Here is a 21,186-nt window from a genome sequence, read left to right on the forward strand (position 1 = left end):
CCTCTCCACTGTTTCAGAAGGGATTGCAGCATAGTGCAGAGGTACTGGGTGCTATCATCAGCCTAGCTATTGCACAGGTTCAGCACAGATTAGTTTCTTTGTTTGACTTTCACCTTTCAGGAGTGTTTTAGAGAGTAACATTAAATTTAGTACAAAAGTGAAGAGCAGAAGAAGGCTTTGTGATTCATTCCAAAGCATGCTATTATTGTTGAAGAGAGATGGAAAAAAAGAGTTACAGGCAGCATGAGGGAATCATATTAGACCAAGCTGAAGTGCAACAAGCTCAGGGGTATGATGTATCAGCTATTTAGCACCAGATAACAGCATTCAGAATTTTGCAGGACTGAGGCGTGAAGGAGATTATCCTAATCACTAAGACTCTCCAAGCAGAGCCAGGCTGGCAGAAGTGGTGACTGACAAGGAACTTCACTCAGATAAACAAGAACTTTCTTGTAAAAGAATGTAATAGGGTTTCCAGAAGAGGTCAAATGGTCCTCAGCCTGTCTGAATGACTAGCACCTCTTCTACGTGCTGAGGCTTTGATTTCTTACTGACTTTTGGGAGCTGAGTCAAATTAGCTGAGGCTGATGCTGTTTTCCTACCATGTGAAATTCTGAATGACCCAGTTCTTACTGAATGATGAAAAGCAGAGAGATGCAGCCCTACAGTGGAGCAGCTCCTACAGTTAAGACAGGCGACACAGACCTTCGCTGCTGTCTCATGCACCCTGGAACAGTGGGCTGGGATGCTGCAGGGCAGAGGGGTGTGCTTTGCCCTCTCCTACACCTCAGGACATGCAGCCAGCTCCTGGCTGGCAAACCTCACCCAGCTCAGCCCAAAAAGCAGCTTTCACAGATGCCTGCTCATCCTCCTGATCACAAAACTACCTCTGAACATACCTGTGACAGATTTGGGGTCAGTCCTTCACCACTAGCATGAAAGTGGTGTGGAAGACCGTCTCTTTGTGAGTCTGCCTGGTGCTGGGATCAGGGCAGCCGAGGACCAGCATTCCTGTGTCATCACCATGGAAGCTGAGAGGCAATGAATGTTTTCTGAGTCAAGTCTCCTTCTGCCAAAACTCTGACTGCCCCAGGTGTCAGATAGACCAAGGACTGTCTTGTAACCCATATTTATAACTAAAAAATGTCCTCCTAGAGAAAATTAACTGTATTGGAGACTGTTCTGGGCGGCAGTGGGAGTGTAGAAACAAAGTAAGGCCCTCACTGCATGGCAGCTTGGCTTTGATGCAAGCTGGGGCTGCCCACCCTGTCCAGTGCCTTTAGGATGCTTTAGCAGCTGTCTTGGTGCTAGATGGGGGCTGGGGGTGGCCTACGCACTTGTTAAATATAAAACCTGAGAGTTCGAAACAAATAATCTATGGGGTTTGCAAATGGATGAGGTATCATGATTCAGTCAAGAAAATGAGGAAAATCCGTCACAAGGACAGTGAAAGCCAAGCAGTGAAAGAGACGTCAACTGGTAAAGGGCAGCGTGATATTAAATTATCCCTCACCTTTAGCTCTTGCACTGATTTTATTTTTTGTTGCCAAGTTACCAGGTACATCTGCCTTGTTCTTACACACATATATATTTCCCCCCAGCTTTGGTTCTGGTTGCTGCAGGTTATTTTTGAGTGTGCTAGCATTGCCCAGACCACTGCTGGGGAATGAGGACTTGTAAGCCTGGAGGAAAAGGACAGCAAAGGCTGCAGCCACTACAGACCCAGTGTGTGTTTGAGGCATGCAATAAAGGCAGGGTAGGTCAAAGTAGCTCTTCAGCTCTCTTCTTCATGGGCCACAAAAGTCAAGTGGTTTGTTCTGCTGGCAGAGAGGTTGGTTGCTTTTGGGTGTGCTGTTTGGAGGGTCCAGCTCTCCTCCAAGATCCCCTGGAATTTCCCTCCCTGGGCTTCCCAGGCTGTTGTCCTGCGGGGCAGAGGGTGACAGTAGAATATAAGGACAGAGGAGTCCAAGTTGCCTCAGAGGTGCTGAGCAGATGGGAGCCTGGGTTAACTTTCAGGCTGTAAGCGCAGTTTGCAGAGTGGGTGAGGAGAACTGAGATGTTCAAAACTCTGAGGGTGTTTTGAGGCTGGAGCTACAGTAATAGCCTTGGATGTGCACTATGCTGTGCTTACAGAGCAGCCATGCAGAGCCTCAGTGGGGAACCGCTGAGTTTTGGGAAGTGGAATAAATTTGCATGATTCGTAGACAGAGGAGCTGCTGGTGTGGATGCAACTGAGGTAGGTTTCTTCTCTGGCTGTTTGAGAGTCCAGCATCAAAGCAGCTCATTTATGTAAAATATTTTCTGCAACCATAACACAGCAGAGTTAGATCCATTATTCCTTGTACATCAAGCACAGAGGCTCTGTTGTTACCTGAATAGTAATTTTAACATGTTCTTATTGAATAAAAAGCATCAGGCAGAGTCTGCAGGATTCACCTGATCCCACCTCTGAGATAACTGTGCATCTGATTATATTCAGTGCTCCTTTTCAGGGGCTACTGGCTTACCAGAGTTACTACCCTTCCGTCAAGGAGAAGTTTGCTTTGAACATCTGCCTGGCATACCTACCATCAGACTGTCCAGCACTTTGAGATTGTGAATCTAGGTTTCTTTTGATGGTTGTTGATAGCAGCTCATAAATCCCCATGCTGCAAGGAGCTGCTTAGCCTCAGCAGCTTGGCCTTCATTTCGAGGGTGGTACATGTCCTCTTGCACTTCCTTGGGGTTGGCATGCAGGTTTACAGGGACCATAAATAAAATAGCTGTTGGAGTCATTGCTTGCTGTCCCATGTTTTATTCTCCTCAGGGATCTGCAGCTAAGCTGGGGGAGGGAGAGGAGAATTCTTGCACTTCCCTATTTCAGAAATTTTCAGGTTTCTTTTACTTCTCTCTCTGTGCCTCTCTCCAGGTTTCTCATTCTTGGAGTATGATTTGTCTCTCTAAGGAAGTGGCCACATATTGTTCCTAAGAACTCTGTAACAAAAGAACAGAAATGCCCTTTCCCATTATCTGAATGCTTATTAGCAGAAAGAATGAAGGTGTCTGCCGTGGTCTGCAAGCAGCACGGCTGCAGACCCTGCAGATCCCTGGTTTGCTTCTACAGGATCTGCAGAAGGTATCTTATAAAAATGATGTTATCATTATGAGGCTTCAGCTCCCTCTCTGGGGATATTCACCACAGTAGAAGTGCTTTTTGAGGGATGAAAATCAGAGGTTTGAAACCTCCACTCTGAAGTTTTAAACTGCTCCTGGATGAGTGTGAATGAGTGAGTGTGGTGGCCCTAGGTCTCAGCACGTGCAGGGAGGGATGTACTGCGACCAGCCTAGGCAGCTTGAGAAGAAGTGGTGTGCAGAGCTTGCAGGAAAGAGGGGGCTATTCACAGGGGGGACCCTCACTGATTTGTAAACTCTGACAAGGATACTGCTTTGACATGCTTTTTGTTCCCACACAGTTCTCAGTATTATTAAAACTCAAACTGGTGTCCCAGCACAGGGCACTCCGCTGCCGTGTTACTATATGCTGTCTTCCTATCAATCAGCTACACTTTCTGCTTTAGGGACCCTGAGCAAATTACTGCCTTTACCATGGATTTGTTGAACTGTGAGGTGTCACATTCTGGCAATCATTGCCACCTTGCTGTTTTCCTGAAGATAAAAGTCTAGGTGATGCTATGGTACTGAGTGAGGCGTAGGGGGCCAGATGGGTGGAAGCAGGACTGCCCTTTGACCTGTAGGAGCCCAGGACAACATGGCACATTGTATGTTAATGAATATATAAATATACTTGTCCACTATATGTGGAAAGTTATACAAATATCAGCCCTCATGAAAAATGCCCATTTGCACCAGCTACCTGACAGTATCTTGGTGGCAGCTCTCATTGGAGTGCTGCTGGATGAGTGTCTGCCCTGGGAAGAAGAATGCCCTGTGGATACACTTGCTCTCCACAGAGAGGATTTGGATGTGGATCCGGCTGTGGTAATCCTGACTCCTCATGAGTTTGATACTCAAGTCACATGTGGAGTTGGGTGGCACTTCTGTGCATCGTGGCTGCACTTTTCTGGGTCATATACTCAGAGAGGGCTCATCTTGCAAGACCCGAGAGACTGTCTTTGTGTGTAAACAGTGATCTATAGTCTGGAGGGATAGAGGCCACCGGAGCAGTGGGATGGATAGAAGCTGTGTGCTGTTGGTGAGTCTCTGGGGTGGGAGATCCAGCTGGATCCTACTCCATAATCCCTTATGCCAGGACTTAAGGCAGCCGGGCAGCATGGGACTAGGAACCTCAAGAGAGAGCTGCAGGTTTTCAATCTCCCATTCTCTACAGATGGTGCCGGACACATGCAGCTCTGCTGCTTTACAGCACTGTTAAGCTGCCTCAAGTATTGTGAGAAGCCCTGTGCCCCTTTTAAGTTGCTCCCAAAGCACCAATAACAGTGTTGGTCTGACCCCATTTCCCTCTCTCCTCAGAGTGCCTGTAAGTCACTAAATCAAATCTGCTGAAGTAATTCCTAACACCCATGGCCCACCCCTCCATCTGGACTGTCTGACAGCTGATATGAGGCTGATGTTTCCAGCTGAAGAGCTGAAATAGTTTGTTCTTTTCCATTATTCCCTTGGCAAAGGAAAAGAAGCCCATTTGTTTAGACGCTCATAAGAGGAGCTTTATAGTAGGAACATTCATAAACTTGTTTGCTTTTGACTTTCTCCGCATTGCTGATGGTTTTGAGTTCTTGTCCCAGGCATTGTGCTTGTCTGGGCTGTCAGTGACATTTTTTAAAAACAGCCTCACCCAGAGTAATTTGCATTGCTCAGGACTCCAACACTGAACCTTCAGATATGACATCTTTCTCTACTGCAGTGCTGGGTAGGATGTGCAGGTGTGATACATTCCCAGCCTTACAGAACAGCAATGCAGACTTGGCTGCCAAAAAGAAACCTGGCCACTGATTTGATGTTACTTTTTTTTTTTTTCTAGATTAATTGATGCTACTCAAGCAGTGGGCACTGCCCAAGCTCTTAGGTTACTAAGCATTGAGCTTGTACCATTGGTGGAGGGGGTGAATAATGCCCCTAAATTAACAAAAATGTATTCTGTGAAGGCAAGCAGTTAAATCTTCAGTGAGTGTGGGTCATAGGGGGCTGATATGCTTGAAAGTGAGCTTGTTCCTTTTCAGACCGTAGTAAGACAGCAGGCGTAAAGTACAAGCCAGGACAGCCACCTTTATTTACGCCTAGAGGCAGGAAATTGGTGTTACCTTGGCAGGACTGTGGAATTTAAAGTGTTAGGTCTAGATTCCTAATTTAATGCTGGCATTTGATGTCTTGAGCAGATAAAAATGTGATCTTCTTTCCCACCTATGCTTCTGCTGAGCGGGGAAGGACTCTCCAAACTACAGATCCTCACCTGTGGCTGATGCTTCGGATTCCTTTCTTGAATTATACTGTCATGGATTTCTTCAAAATACATATGAGAACCCTGTCCACTTTTCAAGCTCTTCCCCATCTGAAGAAGTCTTATTTTACTTCACTCTGGAGGGAGTCTTCTTCATCTTGTTTTCTGCATCTGTAAAACCTTTGCATGGTTGTCCTGCCCAGAACAAGGACATCACAAATTGCAAGATGTTGAATCCTGTGAAGACACAGCAGCTCATGAGACTGCCTGGGATGTGTACTTGCACGTTGCCCAGCTCTTTGCTGTATGTGGATTCAGATAAAATTCACCAGCTCATTGGTGTGTGATGGGAAAGTACATGTACTGATTTGATACAAAACCTGCCACGCTCTTTGGAATAAGCTTTTATAGGGTAACACTGTCCAATTTCAGATAATTCCTAGATTGAAATTGTGAGCATGGCACAATGTTGAAATAATATGTCTCATCTGTCTCCTAAGTGCTGGTAAACAAGACACAGCTGGCAGGAGCTGTACAAGTAGTTCAGTCCTAATTTCCCCTGTATTCCCACTGTACTTGTTAGCATAAAATATTCCCTTCCTTAGTTTATCTGAAGACAGAAAAGGGAAAGCAAACATAAGGCTGAAAGTCTCCACAGCAGATTCAAGGTGAGAATCCAGCATGCTGTGCTGAAGACTGCTCACTTCAGCACCAGCGAAGAGAGGGACATCATGTTTTATTAGCTTTTCCAGGCTGTGTCAGTGACAGGAGCCAATTGCAATTATTGGGAGATAATGTTAAGTTAACACATTCTCTTGAGTAACTGCCACTGTTCCTCCCGGAATGATGATAAAATGTGCATTATCGTGTAGTTGGAGATGTGTCAGGTCTGTGTCACTGCTGTATCAACGCCACAGGTCTGGGGTCCATTCCAGTGGGAATCCTGCCTGAGCAAGACCTCAAATCTGTCTCCCTTCATCCTCACCTTTCACATTTGGCCAGTCTGCCTGGCATTTCTCTCAGTGCTGTGGGAGAAGGACATGTGTGCAGGCATAGCATCCAAAACAGCTGGACTGGAGTGGGCTGCCAGCACCAAGCTGTCCTATGCTGTGCATTTGCCTGTGCTTCCCTTGCTTTACCCCAGGGTACACCCTTAATCATACAATCCATGTTCCTATCACTTCCCTATTAATTACTGGCTTGAATCTTTAATGTTATTATTAAGCTGGAAATGTTGGAAAGCTCTGCAATAAAGGGTAATAAGTATTTCTGACAGCATTTCCCACTCGCGCATCAATCTGTGTTAGGTTCTGATTTAACACCTAGTTGTCTCATTACTTGCACCACAGAGACGGGGGATTCAGACCTGTGGGGTTAGCGATGCCAGCTCTGAGCCTTCTCCAGTCCAGATCAGCTGGAACCTTGCCAAGGGTGTTGGAAAGGGCTTGTACCCACAGCAGGGAACTAGTCCTCTCTTCATGAGTCCCTGTGGGAGGGGGGCAGTCCGTCAAAAGCCGCAGGCAGCTTCTGCACACTGTTTACTGAAAAGAGGACAAAGGCCCTGACTGCAGGTGGTAATTGTGTGCTGATGCTGCCTTTCCCTGAGAACTTTTCTCTCTGATTTCTCCAGCCATTGTTCTGCGCTGAGGGATGTTCTTGCCTGATTAATCCCTTTTGTGTTCTTTGCCTTTTTTTCCCCAGGCCCATGTGTTTGATCTGAACATTAATAAGTATGAAGCTCTCTGCACCCAGCTAGTGGTGCCCAAGAAGAAAAATAAAATAACCCATATCCAGTTTAATCCTGTCTACCCTGTTGTCATAATTGGAGATGAACAAGGCCACATTACTTCCTTAAAGCTCTCTCCCAATCTGCGCAAGATGCCCAAGGTAAGGATGATCTGCATTCCCTTAATGGAGGTACCAAACCACAGTGGGTCTCTTTGTGCCCTATCACTATCCTCTCTCCTCCTGTGCAATAATGTTGGCAAAGTTGCTCTCTCTCTAGCAAGGTGATTAAGATTACCTCAAGCCTTTTGGGTAGGATGTCTGGGATACTGGATCCCTGCCTCTGCTCCTGTGTGAGTAAGAAGGCTCAATTTGCTCCTAGGCGGGAGGGGGGACTGGTGAGAAGGGGTTTTACTGTCTGTGGGCACTTTCTTACCACAGTCCAGACAGGCCCAGAAGCTCTGCAGAGGTTAATTTGTTTTGCAAAGCTGTCATCTTTTCTGAGCTTTGGGTTTTATTTGCAAAACTCCTTGAAGCCAAGTAAAGAAGGTCCCAGCTCCTTTTCACGTCCTCCCACAGAGCACATGCTGCTTGTCTTCTTGCTCTCCTGGATCATCAGAGCCTGTCCCCTGACCACTGTGTCATCTATCCTGTAAATTAGCAATCACTATCTTTGGGATCCTTGTCTCAAGTGACAGCAAGGAGATGCATATGCCTCTGTGAGATGCTGAAGCCCCATTTGTGAAGGATGATGACCTCTCCCACATGGATCCTTTAATAGACCTTCCTTCTGGGCTTCGTCCAGATTTGAGCTGAATGACTGTAAATGCAGTGTCCTTTCTGAGCCCACATAATTCTCATATCCAGTTGTCTCTTGTTTAGTGGAGCTTTTTCAGTTTCAGGCTTTTTAGATCCAAGAAAGCAATCTCTCAAGATGGTCATCTTTTATTTATATACCCCAAAAGTTTTTATGTACTCTACTAACCCACTGTATTAGGCTGGGTCTTTGGCCAGGAACTAATCACCCTGGTGTCACCTCAGAGTCTTCTGAGTGATTTTTAGAAGGTTTCTTTGGCTAGACACCACTGGAAATGTAAATCTTCCCTGTGCTGAGAGGGTGTAAAAAACACAGTAGCGCAGCAGTCTGCTTGGAGCTGGGCGCGGGAGCTGTGGAGTAGAATGTCTCATATGCGTCATGCTTTTCTTTTTCCACCAAAACTGCAGCCCGAGACCATCTGAGCTACCAGGGCTGTCATCAGCTTGGCTGAGGACAAATTATCTGGTTCCTTTATGAGCCCTTCCTGGACATGGGCAAGCGCCGTGTCTGCCATGGATCCTGGCTGCAGAAGGGTTCAGCAGTAGAGATGGGTCACACACATAAATGTGGCTGCTCAGCTGCACACCCCAGCTGTGGGCTGAGCAGCACCCAGCAGTACTGCACTGTGGGTCAGAAAGAATTTTAATGTCTCCTTCCACTCCTAGTGGCCAGCAGCAGCCCTCCATGCAGGTATGAATGTCGTCATCTCGCTTTGCCAACTTTCTTCAGAGGCAAATTTTGTGTTGTTGACAAAGCAGTTTAAACTGTGAGTTCAGGAGCAGCTCAGTCACTTATTGCTGACCTTAAACCAATAGTTTAGTGTTTAAATGGGATGGAAATGGACTCGGCTGCTCTGATGTTATTAAGCTATCTGTCTTCTGCATGCTTAGTTAGATTTGAAGTGACACTAAACACTGAACTAAATATTTCCTGCATGTGCGGAGAAGAAGGAGTGACGTTCAGGCATGGCTGGTGATGTGTGCAGGTCCCCTGGCTACAGCCAGCTCTTCTCTGAAAGAGATGAGAATTCAAAATAGCTGACACACAGTGTGGTGGCAAAGTGGTGGATCTGGCCCAGCTGACTCAGCAGCCTTTTTGTGGCACAAGTGGACATGTGAGCTGGGTTGCCGAGCCCGTCTTTTGTGGCTGATGTGATCTGCTGTGCCAGATGCCAGTGCCCGGGACCCTGTGGTGAGAGAGTGCTTTAACGGAGGGAAGTCAAACCCTGGCAAAACAGACAGTGCCATCCACTGCACCCTTCTGTCCACCTCCTTCCTGTGCCAGCGCCACACTTTGTGCCCGCAGCAGCAAGCCTCCAACCATGTTTGCAAGAGTATCAGCTCACTGTGGGGTGTCAGATGTGCTTCCAGAGTATTGATCCTGGCTCCTATGAAGATCAAGTAGGTGTACTCTTTAAACCTTCACCATGTGCAGCCAGCTTTCATCTGTAAAATTACTTCACTTTTCCCTCTTTTCTGGGATTCCCCTGAGCCGAGTTAACAGTCACAGAACATCCATAGATTTTTGTAAACAGAGAGCACCCAAAAGTGTGCAGAGGAGTCCTGGCATCCCAGCTGTCTCCTTGCAGATAGAGAAACCTGTCTGTGCCTGGCTTGCTACCTGAGTACCCCAGCCTGTTCTCTCTGGCACTTGATCCCTGCAGATTTCCCAGTGAGGAAACCCATCTGACACCCAGGAGGGCAAGCCATGGCCAGTGCTTCTGGAGGCTGAGGTCTTCACACCAATCCTAGCATCTACAAGCTCAGCTGCCTGGTCTTCTTTCCATCAGCTCCTTTGGAGATGTGAAGGTGCCTTTTGCTGAGGCTGGGGAACTTAGCGTGCCAATGGGACAGGGCAACTAGGGGCTCATCCAGGTCCCATTGCCCCTCTGCTTCACACTGGTGTCACAAGGGTTTGCCTGTGAAGCTTTTCCACCAGCTTCCCACACAGCTGGGACAGCTGCTTTTGACAGGTATGACTAGCAGACTAATCACCCTTTTTTTTGAGAGAGAGCTCTTAATAGCCATATGTCATTCCAAACCCCATTCTTCCCCTAAAAATAGTTGCGATTCTGTCTACTCCATGTTCTGCAGATTCCTTGGCTGTCACTGGGCTTCCAAGATAAGGCTCACCAAGAGAGACTGAGCTAACTTCATCCCAGTGGGATTTCAGCCATTCTGAATTTATTCTGGTTTGCCTGTTAATAAAAGCTGATGCGGTGGATAAGTGGAAATAGGGAGGGTAAGGACTCCTGGGTTCTTGACAGACCTTGGTTCATTTCCCTCTTCACGTCCTTGAGGGAGGAGGGGAGGTTCAAGAGCTCTTTAAATAATTTGCTGAGTTTATCTGCAGCTTAATTAATTCATGTTTCTAAAACACTTTGGGATCTTTAAGAAGTGTTATTTAATACTCTGAGTTTTGCTGTCAGTTGTGTTAGTGCAGCCTCATTTATGAACACTTGGCAGAACAAGTATGCCAAGGGGGGAAGTTCTCGAAAGCACTCAGGTAGCGTTTTCAGAAATTGCTTTCACCAAGACACTTAGTAAAAGCTTCAAAAAATGACTAGAACTCCCTGTGAGTTTTGGCCTCCTAAATCATTTAGTGGCACGTGGGAAAAGGTGCATTTTTTGTTGAGAGGAAGCTGTGGGGACAGGGGCTCTGCCACCTACCAGGCACTTGTGTCAAGGGCACATTTATGTGCGCAGAAGGTACAGAGGTCCTTGTGCTTGTGCCAAGCACAGTGGTTGTCCTTGTGTCTTTTCCCTGGTGATCTGGGTCCTGGAGCTCTCCCTAGCTCCACAGGCTGAAGTCTCTGGCTTGGGACAGAGACATCCCCTTGCCCTGAGACAGTGAGCTGTATTTGTTTCTGTGAGGTGTGATCCTGGCAGAGGTTTTCTATGCCTGTTGCTGTTGTCTCTACGTTGTGTCTGTCCACTGGGAACACACTACCCAATTGCTAAGCACCAGCTCCAAGAGCCTGGGGAACGTGGAGGCTGGCAAGGGCAAAGATGACTGAACCCAAACTTTGTGGGAAGAGCAGCCATGAGGCAGAGAGGAGAGCCTGCTGAAGGTGGGTTTGCAATCGAACTGCCACCAGCATAGTCCTGCATTGAACCTAAGCCCCCAGCCCTGCTAAGGCAGAAAGTTCATGCCAACAGATCTTGTCCTGTGCAAGGAGACCTGGTGAAACTAGTTCAGGTCCTTCTGCTTGGGGCAGAAATGCTTGCAGTATTTTAAGATACGGCAGGAGGAACAAGTGGCTCTCTGCTGTTAATCGAGCCACTGTCGGACTCCAAGCACTCCTTAAATATTCCAGCAGTTGTCAGGAAGGAATTGTTTAACTAATAAAGTATCGTTCCTAATTTGTAATGACCTTGGTGGTTGAGTTCACCCAAGGGAAGCATTGCTGTAAGAAGAATCAGTTTGGGGAAGAGCTGTTTAATTAGTAAGCTTTCCAGGCTTCATTTGAGGGTTGGAAGAAATTAAAGCATTTTGTCATCACAGTCAGAAGAATGTAGCTGCTCATGGGCTTTGGTTTGTTTTTAAAAAACTGCTAAAATAGCCTGGCACGACCCCTGTCAATGCTAAAAGTAAGCAGGAGTTAGTAAAAAAAAAAAAGTGTGAAGAGTTTTTAGAAATGTTGGGAGACCACAGTGGAGTGGGAGCTGAGAGGAAAGCAGGTCAAAGAAAGGTTACAATACAGCATTTGCTAAGGCTGAGGCAAATTTCTTGGCCAGTATCCAGACCGACAGCCAGGGAGGCAACCAGCTTCTTGGCCTGATGCTTCTCTTGGGTATTTATCATGGATTATCTGGGATGATTATCTCACTCTCTGTTCCTGCTACTGGTTTCTTCACATGCAAGTCACCTCTTTCTCTGTCCCTCAGGGCCAATCCAGTTATTTCCCAGGCAGTAAATCCTGGCTGACAAGGTCTAGCTGGACATGAGTGGAGCAGGAAGGGGAAGATGGCTGCTCGCCCATCCCAGGATGCGGCAGCAGGGCTGTGTGCAGGTCAGGAGCTGCAGGCACACGCCTGTGAGTCCAACATTCCGTGCCTCTGAGCAGCTTGTGGTGTGGGAACAAGTGAGGGGCATGGGGTGGCTCTGAGCCTTCCTATCTATGTGCACATGCTGAGCAGCTGCTCCGCTCTCTCTGTGCCTTATCACACCAGCCAGTGTCACCTCTGGACTCCCCGTGCCCCTCTGCCTCTTTGCAGCCCCGGTGATTTTGCCCTTGGCCAGATCCAGTCACAGGGCTGCTCAGCCAAGGAAGGGGCGCTGAGTTTTACTGCCTGAAGCACTTTGACTCTTTGACCGTAGCTGATGGCAGGGTCTGGGAGGGATCAGTCAGGATCTGGGAGACTGTGATGGACAGTGGGAGGCTGTCGGGGTTTTCAGGAGATGAATGAGAGAAGGGCATTTGGGAAAGATTGGTGGAAGTGTGCGAACTTTTAGGGAGACATTTGGAGAGTGGCTGAAATATCTTCTTCAGCCTGTCCCCCTCCCCAGCACTGCCTCCTTCACTGTCTCCTGGGGCTTGAGGTTGTGTCCTCTTCATATTCCCCAGCAGCACCCACTGCACACATTACTTTCTCAAGAAGGGACCCTGATTTTGTCCTTATATGCAGCCTCAGTGGGATGCAGGTAGGACAGTGTGAATGGACAGGGGGATGCTTGATCCTGAACCTCACTGCTTTGTAGCCTTGTGTTGCTGTGACCTAGGGTGACAAGGAGAAACTTGAAGCAGTTAAGGACCAGGAGATTGTTTCTCAGTGTTTTCCTGTAGCTGCCAGAGGTGTTTCAGTATCTGTGAGGGATGAACTGACCAGCATGAGAAGATGCACCTGAATTCTCTCCTTCTGTCCCAGGAGGTACAGTCCATCTGCACATGGGACTGTATTTACAGAAGGAAGCTATAGATTAGATACATTATCCGAGGTCATGTCAGTCATAGACTTGTGAGTGAAGTACATTTTGTCCCCAAACTTTCTACTTCAACAGCTCTCATGTGATATCATCCTGTTTGAGAGAAAAGCACTCACCTCTCCTCTCCAAATGGCTGGAGTCTTGCTCTTCCAGTGGTGTAATTCTTAGTTCCTCCATTTTCATGCAAATGCTTCTCTGTCATTGAGATTCCTGCAGTCTCTTCTATGCTGTGCAAGCAGTGGCCAAATTCCTTGCATCTCTTCAGGGCTGGCTAATTGTGCAGTGACCCAAAAGCACAGAGCACAATGGAGGAATTTGGCATCAAGCGCTGCTGTGCCTTGCCTACATCAGGACTGCCTCCTCCAGATGCAGCTTGGCCCCTTGATAAGGAGGCACACACAGATAAGCTTGGGTGTTGTAAAAACTGACCTGCAGCTTGATGCCTTTGCTTTGTGTGAGATTTGCAAATGCTTTTTGATTTCGTTTCAGTCCCTCCCTGTTGTTTAGGCTAGTTGCAGATAGCTGCTCTCTGTGCTGTTAGGGGAAGAGCTGAGCACCATGGGGTGGATCCAGGGACTCGTGAAACCCTATTTCTACCCGTTCACAGCTTTCTGTGTTGCTTCTGTAGGCCATGTAAGGACATACGCACTGGTTTTAACTCCTTGGCATGGGAAGGAAACCCAGCACTGGAGGCCTTCAAGAGTAGGTTAGAGACACATCTATAGGGATAGGTTGGTCTGAGCCTGCCTTGGAGCAGGGAGGGCTGGAGGTGGTTGCTGTGACAGTCCCCACTGTTGGCACATGCTGGCCCTAGCAAGAGGCCATACCGCTTGTGTGCAGCTTGAGAGTGCGTGAGCAGCATTGCTTGCGTCCTGCAGCCGTTTTGCTATGCAGATGTCTGATTGATAAATGTAAATAAACATCTACAAAAGCAGGCTCCCCTGCCCCTTCCGCCTGCTCCTTCCCCACCACATTTTCCTGCCCTGCCACTGTGCTGGGAAGCCCTTTATCAAGAAGACTGTCACAGCCTCCCAGGATCTTTTCTTCCTCCACTGTCCCACATCAGAATATCTCCCAATCTACTATAGCCTGAGATAAAATGAGGGAACTGTTTAGTCCTGGAAAGCTGTGTCTTGGGCAAAGAGATGGTCCATGTGCCAGCAGGTTCCAGTCCTTCTTGGGCAGAGCTGAAGCCTTTGGAAATTGATCTGGAGACCCTGGACATATCCACTGTGTACAGGAGAGTGGGTCTGCAGCACAAATCCAGATGTCCAAGAGTGTCACACCACAGGTGCAAAGACCTCTGGATGCCAGACAGAGATGTGGCAACGTTAGACACTAGCACTGTTTGGAGACCTTACTCAAACAAGCCAGCAGCATATCTAAAGGACTTGAATCTTTTCTTATTAAATCAGTTTTCTTCATTTTTGGAGAAGTAACTTCTGGGTTGTATCAGACTATGTGAAGGGAGAAGAGAGCTCTATGTAACTATGGGATTGCTGAACCCTAAAGTCAAAAAGCAGGGGTTTTTCTTCTTTTCACTGTTCCTGGCCACATGTCTTCAACCTTATTTTTCTTATGTAATGTCACTTTCTGTGACCGCTTTGTTTGGCAGTTGGTGGAGAGACAACATCAGCGTATTTACAAGTTATTTTAAGCTGAAGATATTCTCACTGGTCAGGATGAAGTGTGTTTAGTACGTTAAATGGAAACATTGGCAACTGAAGCAAGAAAAGGTCCCATTTTAAGAAAATTCAATAGTACTTATAAATTATTTGTAAAGTGCAAGTCTCATCCTGTGAGGTGCTGTGTGCTGTCAGGGAGACACTGACAAAGCCAGGAGGACCAGCTTTGACTTTCTAGTTTCCTCTTTGAAGATCTGTGTAATAAAAAGAATTGCCCATGTTTGAAAGTGATGCAAGACCACTCCATTTTGCAATAATAGGGGTTTGGAGAAAAATGATAGGAAGATTTTATTTTGTGATGAATAATAGTCAAGTCACTAAGCTAAATGTCCCTCTCTACCCATAAATCTGGTGTGTGTCCATTGGATTTACTGTCCTCTGGTTATTCAAGAGTAATTGGAATATTAATTTGGCCAAGTGAAATGGCTTTTAGTGTTTTACTCCTTCCTTTGTGTTTCTCCACTCAGGCACAGTTACGTTGCTACAAGAACTGTTTTGTACGCAGGCATTGCATCCTCTTCCTCGTGAACAGACTGTATCTGTACTTTGGTGCCCGCAATCCTAGAGGTCCCCGAGCCCCAGCAGCCTGGGCTTTGCTCCTCTGCAGCCCGATGAGCCGGTCACTGCCTGTCCTGGGAAATGCCTAATGCATGAGAAGGAGCCCTGCTTCCCATCTTCAGAAGACTTCCATTTTGGTTAGATCTGCGATTGCCTGAATATACCTGTTCAGCCTGCACAGCTCCTCTTTGAGCTGGAGCCTCTGCTTTGTCCAGCACCTTGGCAGAAAGCCATGGCACCAGAGAAGCGGGCACAGCTTAACTTTTTGGCAAGAGAGGCACTGCCCAGCCTCACAGGCTACTTGGCTCACTTTTCCTCCTTGGTTCTTTCTTTAGCTGTCCTCTGTGAATTCATTTCTATGCACATGACTTAAATCCTCTCCAGAAAATTGGGGGATCCTGGGAAATCACCAATTCTTTGCCCGAGTAACAGCCCTGGTGCAAAGGCGGAGGGACACCCTGGGCAACAGGCTGTTTTCAAAGCATACCTTTGGCAGAGCCAGCAAGGGAGACTTTTTGGGAGACTCATTCTTCCAGTAGTCGCTGAATGCGAGAGCAGATCTGCCACCCAGCAGCCTCTACTGCAGAGGCTATTCAGTGCTCAGCTCCCTGCCGGGACTGATTATGGCTGCCTGCTGATGGAGGCAACATGGATGCTTACCCTCCAGGTCATCTGAGGGTGAGCTGCTTTTTTGCCAGAGAGCCCCAAGCAGTTCTCAGGAGTGCAGCTATTCCTGAGTGCTTGCTCTGCTGCAGGGCTGTGGAGAAGGGAAGCTTGTTAGCTCAGCCCCTGAGCTGTGGGATGCGTTTGAAGGGCAAGGTGATGAGGATGCCGTGAAAAGCAGTGACTGAGGACTGGGAGCCCCAGCCCTGGTCCTGGTTGGAGTAGGATGATGACACCCATCTCCCTGAGTGGCCAAGTGAGAGGTGTCCATAAACACCACGGATCTGCTCTCCTGCAGCTTTTCTTTTCTGTACATCCCTCCTGCAGAGTCCTTCTGGGACATGTTCAATACAGTCACACCTCAGGAGAGAAGTTGATGTTGGGATGGGCTGATGGACAACCCTTTCCCACCAGGTCCCAGGACCTGGCAGGCTCTCCTATCTCCCAGCCTCATCTATCACAGGAAGACAGTTGGATGTCATAGGCTATCAAGCCCCAGATTTCAAGCTAGGGCAGCCAGGTCTCTGGAGGACTGGTGAAAATTAGGAAGTGGAACAGGACACTGAGAGATGCTCACCCACAGCCAGCAGACACAGCAGTGATGTGCGTGCTGTTACGCTTCCAGGCCAGCAATCTCACCTTGAACCTGTGTTAGCCCCTTGGCTGTCCGGGCAGACAGATAGGCAAGAAATGGAGGATGAGAGGGCAGGTCCTGGTTTGGGGCAGCAGGAAGAGATGGCAGTAGTATGAGTGAAAGGATGAAGAACTGTATCATGCCACAAGCTAGGAGAGGCAGACATCCCATGACAGTCCTGGCCAGCAAAGCACACAAAACCCTGTGACACAGCTGAGCAGCTCCCTGTAGGCTCTGCACCTCTGTATGGGTTGGTTTGGCCTCCATTTGTGCTGTTAATGCAATTTGCATGGAAAGATGTAACTAACTCTCTCCAGCTAATGGCTGTGCAGTGTCCTGAGCACCTGAGAACTCACTCAGCCAGAATGGCAAGTGGGACACCGGTCTTCATTTGCAAAGCCCATCCCAGTCATGTTTTTGCATTGCCTCGCTGAACTCTGCAATGCCCCAGAGCTCAGAGAAGGTGGACTTTCACTCTTCTTCAGGCTTTTCAGCTTTTCCTTGCTTGTGACATTACTTACCTTGTCCCTGCGCATTGTTTGGGCACCCCTGAGACACTGTCCCTCGGGGCACTGTCCCTCGTTGCAGAGCCCAGTAGCATTTGCTGCAGTGACAAAGGCAGGAAATTTGGTGTGACCTGGAGTGGGAAGAGATGCTACAAGGGCCAGAGCAACAGCTTGAGATTTGGCACATCCTGTAACTCCTCCTGAGCCGCTGCCAGAGCCTGACACAGCCTTCCCCAAACAGCCGGCTGGGATTGGAAAGGGCTGAGGCTGCCAGCAGAGACACAGAGGGCAGCTCCCTGCCTGGGAGATTGTGTCTGTGCTGTTGTAAAACATATCCCAAATGCATTGCTGTAAAAAGCCCTTCATTTGCAGACTTCACCTGCGCATTTCCTGACGCTGGGTACGTACATCTACAGATCTCCATGCCCCTGCACGCCCTGATCGAAACCATCATGCTGCTCCCAGCCCTTGACAAGCCTCTCCCTGACTTGTGCTCATGCCACCTACCAGCATCCTCCAAAAGAAAAGAAAGAGAGAGACCTGCGCCGGCAGGCAGGCAGAATAAATAGCCCTTGCTTAAATTAATTTGATGGGCTCAATGGGGAATTGTTTAAATGAGAGAAGGGAAGGAATTGGCAATGAATAAAATGTCTTGCTGCTCATGGTGATGGAGCTGATGCAAAAGGATTATTTTTATCCCGTGGAGAAAAGGAAGAGAAGAGCCCTGTGATGCAGAGGAGAAGAGGGGCTGCCTTACATTCCCGCTGGCTATGGGAGATGCAGCGATGGCTGCAATCAAAGCAGCTCCAAGGTTCTCCTGGAGGGAAGCTGTTCCGCTCCAATTCACTGACTGTTTCTGTGAGATGGGATGTCAGATGCCAACCATGTGAGGCTGTCTTAGGGCAGACATCCCCTGCTCCCCCCTACTCGCACGTCCCACCAGGGAGCTGCCTGTGATCCCACTGCTCCTGACCCAGGGGGCTTCTGAGCTCCTTACCCCTCTCAGAGTCCTGGTCAGTGCAGAGACCTGTCCTGCCTGGGCAGCCTTTTATTTCCCACCTCCAGCCCCTTGGTCTGAAATCCTCCACTCGTTATCCTTCAGACCATGTCCCATGAGCTGTGCCCTTGTTGCATGGTATCCTGTGGATACAGCTCTCCCACTGCCCTGCCTGGCACAGAGGGATTGTTTCTCATGCCTGGCTGTGATGCTCCGATTTCTCTGTGGTGGGACAGCTGACTGTTTCACAGCAGCACAGGAGTGTGAGGTTCCATCCAGGTGACTATGCCTCTAACCCCAGCCCTGAAGGCAGAACAGTCCCAGCCCACAATCCTGTATTTGTGCAGGGAATTGTCCCTGCTCACATGCAATATTTTGCATTTGTTCCTCTTAAATCACATACAGGTTTTCTAGGACACATCTCTGGTCCAGCAAAGTAATTTCAAATTCCAGTCCTGCCTTCCTGGACACCTGCAGCTTTCCCATCTGCCCCAGTGTCCAAGCACTAATAGAAATGCTGACCAGATCCCCTCCAGACCATGGAGCTGGCCATTGCACACATCTCATCTCTTTATGCTGACAGCTCTGGGTGCAGCTATTCAGCTGGATATCCACTTTATATAGATCTTTTGCCTCACTTGAGAATCAGAATATCAAGGTAGGCAATGGCAAAGTCTTCCTGACCTTGAGATTAGTGACTTCTGTGTCTTTCCTGGCAACGAGGTCTATTATCTTGTTGCAAAAAGGAAATCAGATTAGTTCAACATGACTTCTTTGGTACAAATCTGTGTTAGCTGTGATGCATCTCCTCATAGGCACTTACAGGTTGTTGGCTTGTTCCGCTTGTGTTCTGAAAAGGGAGGTTAAACTGAAGGGTCTGTGATTCTCTTTTTAGTATAGTTGCTGCATTTACCTTTTTCAGCTTTCTGATCCCTGTCATCCTCTGAAATTTCCCAAGATAAATGCTTCAGATTAAGGCTGTTAGACAAAGTCAATGTGAAGGCAGCTGCCTTCCCAAGGGGCTGGGGCTCGGGCTGTTGTGGCCAATGTGGTCAAAAACACAATAAGCAAGCTAAAGCATGTGGGGGCAGATAACACCCTTTATTAGGCAAACAAATATACCTGGGAAGAAAAGAGAAGTGCATGTGCCCTGAAGCTTGTCTTTTATTCTCCAGAGATATATTAGTTGAGCTAATAAAAGGCATTGCGTCTCCCTGCCAGCCTGTGCTGGCTGGGTACAAGCTAAGCCATGCCTCACTCAGCCACAGCAGACGTCTTCCCTCTTGGTCACTGGTATCGGCTGTGATATCCCAAGGACTGGGGATTGCAGGAAATGGGAAAGATGCCTTTCCAGGAGTCAAGAGGAAGCATCGATGTGAGCACTGCTTGGTCTCTGCTTTCTTATTTGCCTGCCTTCTTTGACTTTCTGATAATTATATTGACTTGTGTCAAAAGTCCAATATTGAAAACAAAATGACCAGAAACTGCTTTTGCAAATGTGGCTGGGAGACTGCTCATCCCCTTCCAGGATTAGGCCTCCCACTTTGATCTGCACTGAAGGAACTTGCTAAGCCAGGAAAAGGAACTCAAAGGTCTCATTTTATCTGGCTTGGGCAACCAGAGGACATCCAGTGGGAGTGCAGAAAATTAATAATTTAGTGTCTTTCATGTCATTAAAAAAAAAGCGCCAGGCTTTGCTGCACGGTTCCAGTTTGTAATAGAGCAAAACAAAAGGCTGATGGATTGAGTTTCAATTACAACTGCTTATTCAAGAAGAAAAGCTGTGCCATGAAAACACGGCAGCCCAAATGGCTCCTGCAGCCTGAGGGCTGGGAAACTCAGGCTGCAGACGGAAAAGGGAAGCCCAGCCTGAGAAACCTCTGCTTATCCACTGACACAGAGCCACAAGCAGGGCTGTGGAGGTGCCATCTCACTCAGCCTGGCCTCACAGATTTTCTTAGCCTAAAGCAGCAGCGAAGGAGATGAATCTGGGTCCTGCTCCCAGAATGGGAAGAGTCTGGGGGAGCACGAGCCTGAAGTGCAGTTCCTGTGGATGGAAATCCTGGGATGTAGGGGACAAAGACTTGCAGAAGGATCTGTCATCACTTTACCCTGCAGTGGCAGGGTAAACTTTAAGCCACTTCCCTCTTGTTTGTGTAGGGAAACTCGGTTTGTCAGGGTGTTTTCACCCTGCTCATAGCAGGGATGTGTTGCCACGCATGATTTTCAGAGGCAGGTGCTGCTGTAAACAAAGTCTTCTGCGATCAGGCAGATCTTCACTTTGAGTCTAGATTAGTCTGAGCTTTAACTCCGAAAAGCAATGGGAAAATGGGACAGCATCATTGCCTACCTGCAAAGGAAGAAAGAGATAGGGCTTGGCAGAGAAAGCTCCATCCCTCAGTTCCCTTATCTCTGAAATAATCGCAACGTTGTGGTCTCAGACTGAGCAGAGTTTCCCAACAGCAAGGCAATTGTCTTCTCCTCTCCTCTCTATCCTTGCCCCTTATCCAGCTTGGAGTCACTGGTAGGGGTTCACTGAAGAAGGTACAGCCTGTGTCCCCATGCTTCACAGTGACAGTTTTTGCTTTCTGCAGGCTGCAGTGAAACCTCTGGCAATACCTTGTCCCTGCTCCTTCCTGCTAGTGAGTAAGCCCCGAGTTAGTAAAAGGCTTGGGCAGACTGGGCTGAAAGGTACTACAGAAGTGCCACACCTCCTGTGATGTTATTGAGGGAATTAGGGGAAACTTAAACCTTGCAATCAAGCTGTTTCCCCTGCTTCAGAAGTAATTGCTTGTCTATCAGTGTGTGACCTCTTAAACACCACCACAATCCCAATGCACTTACTGCTCACTCTGTGGGCTTTCAGCCTTGCTTGGCAAATGCTTTTTGACTCAGGCCTGGGATAAACCTGCTGCAAGATATTATATATAGCCTGAAAGAAGGGTTGAACATGGACTTTTTCTTAAAAATAAACATCCTATTTAACAGAAAAAGCATCACACAAAACCTGCATGGATTCATGGACTTAAAAGTGAAACACTGGCACAGGTTGCCCAGAGAGGTGGTGGATGCCCCGTTCCTGGAAACATTCAAGACCAGGTTGGATGAGGCTCTGAGCAACCTGATCTGGTAGCAGGAGGGTTGGGTTGGACTGAATGGCCTTTAAAGGTCCCTTCCAATCCGAACGGTTCTGTGATTCTATGATCTTTAAAGATGACTCTAGCTGGGGGTCTCTGCCCGCTAGAGATGAGTCTGGCAAGGTTCAGCAGGGTATTTTTGT

At 47.9% G+C, this 21,186-nt stretch overlaps 1 protein-coding gene across 1 annotated transcript in view; it reads left to right on the plus strand.

The window, feature by feature from the left end:
• The window catches only part of DNAI1 (dynein axonemal intermediate chain 1), a 148,172-nt gene that overhangs the window by 111,433 nt on the left and 15,553 nt on the right, over positions 1 to 21,186 (plus strand). Inside the window, exon 19 of the mRNA XM_086770559.1 lies at positions 7,097 to 7,282. Coding sequence (XP_086626685.1) covers positions 7,097 to 7,282 — 186 coding nt within the window. The remainder of the gene's footprint in view (positions 1 to 7,096; positions 7,283 to 21,186) is intronic.

The sequence above is a fragment of the Chlamydotis macqueenii genome, chromosome Z, assembly GCF_036417535.1.
Source record: "Chlamydotis macqueenii isolate bChlMac1 chromosome Z, bChlMac1.mat, whole genome shotgun sequence".
Lineage (NCBI taxonomy): Eukaryota > Metazoa > Chordata > Aves > Otidiformes > Otididae > Chlamydotis > Chlamydotis macqueenii.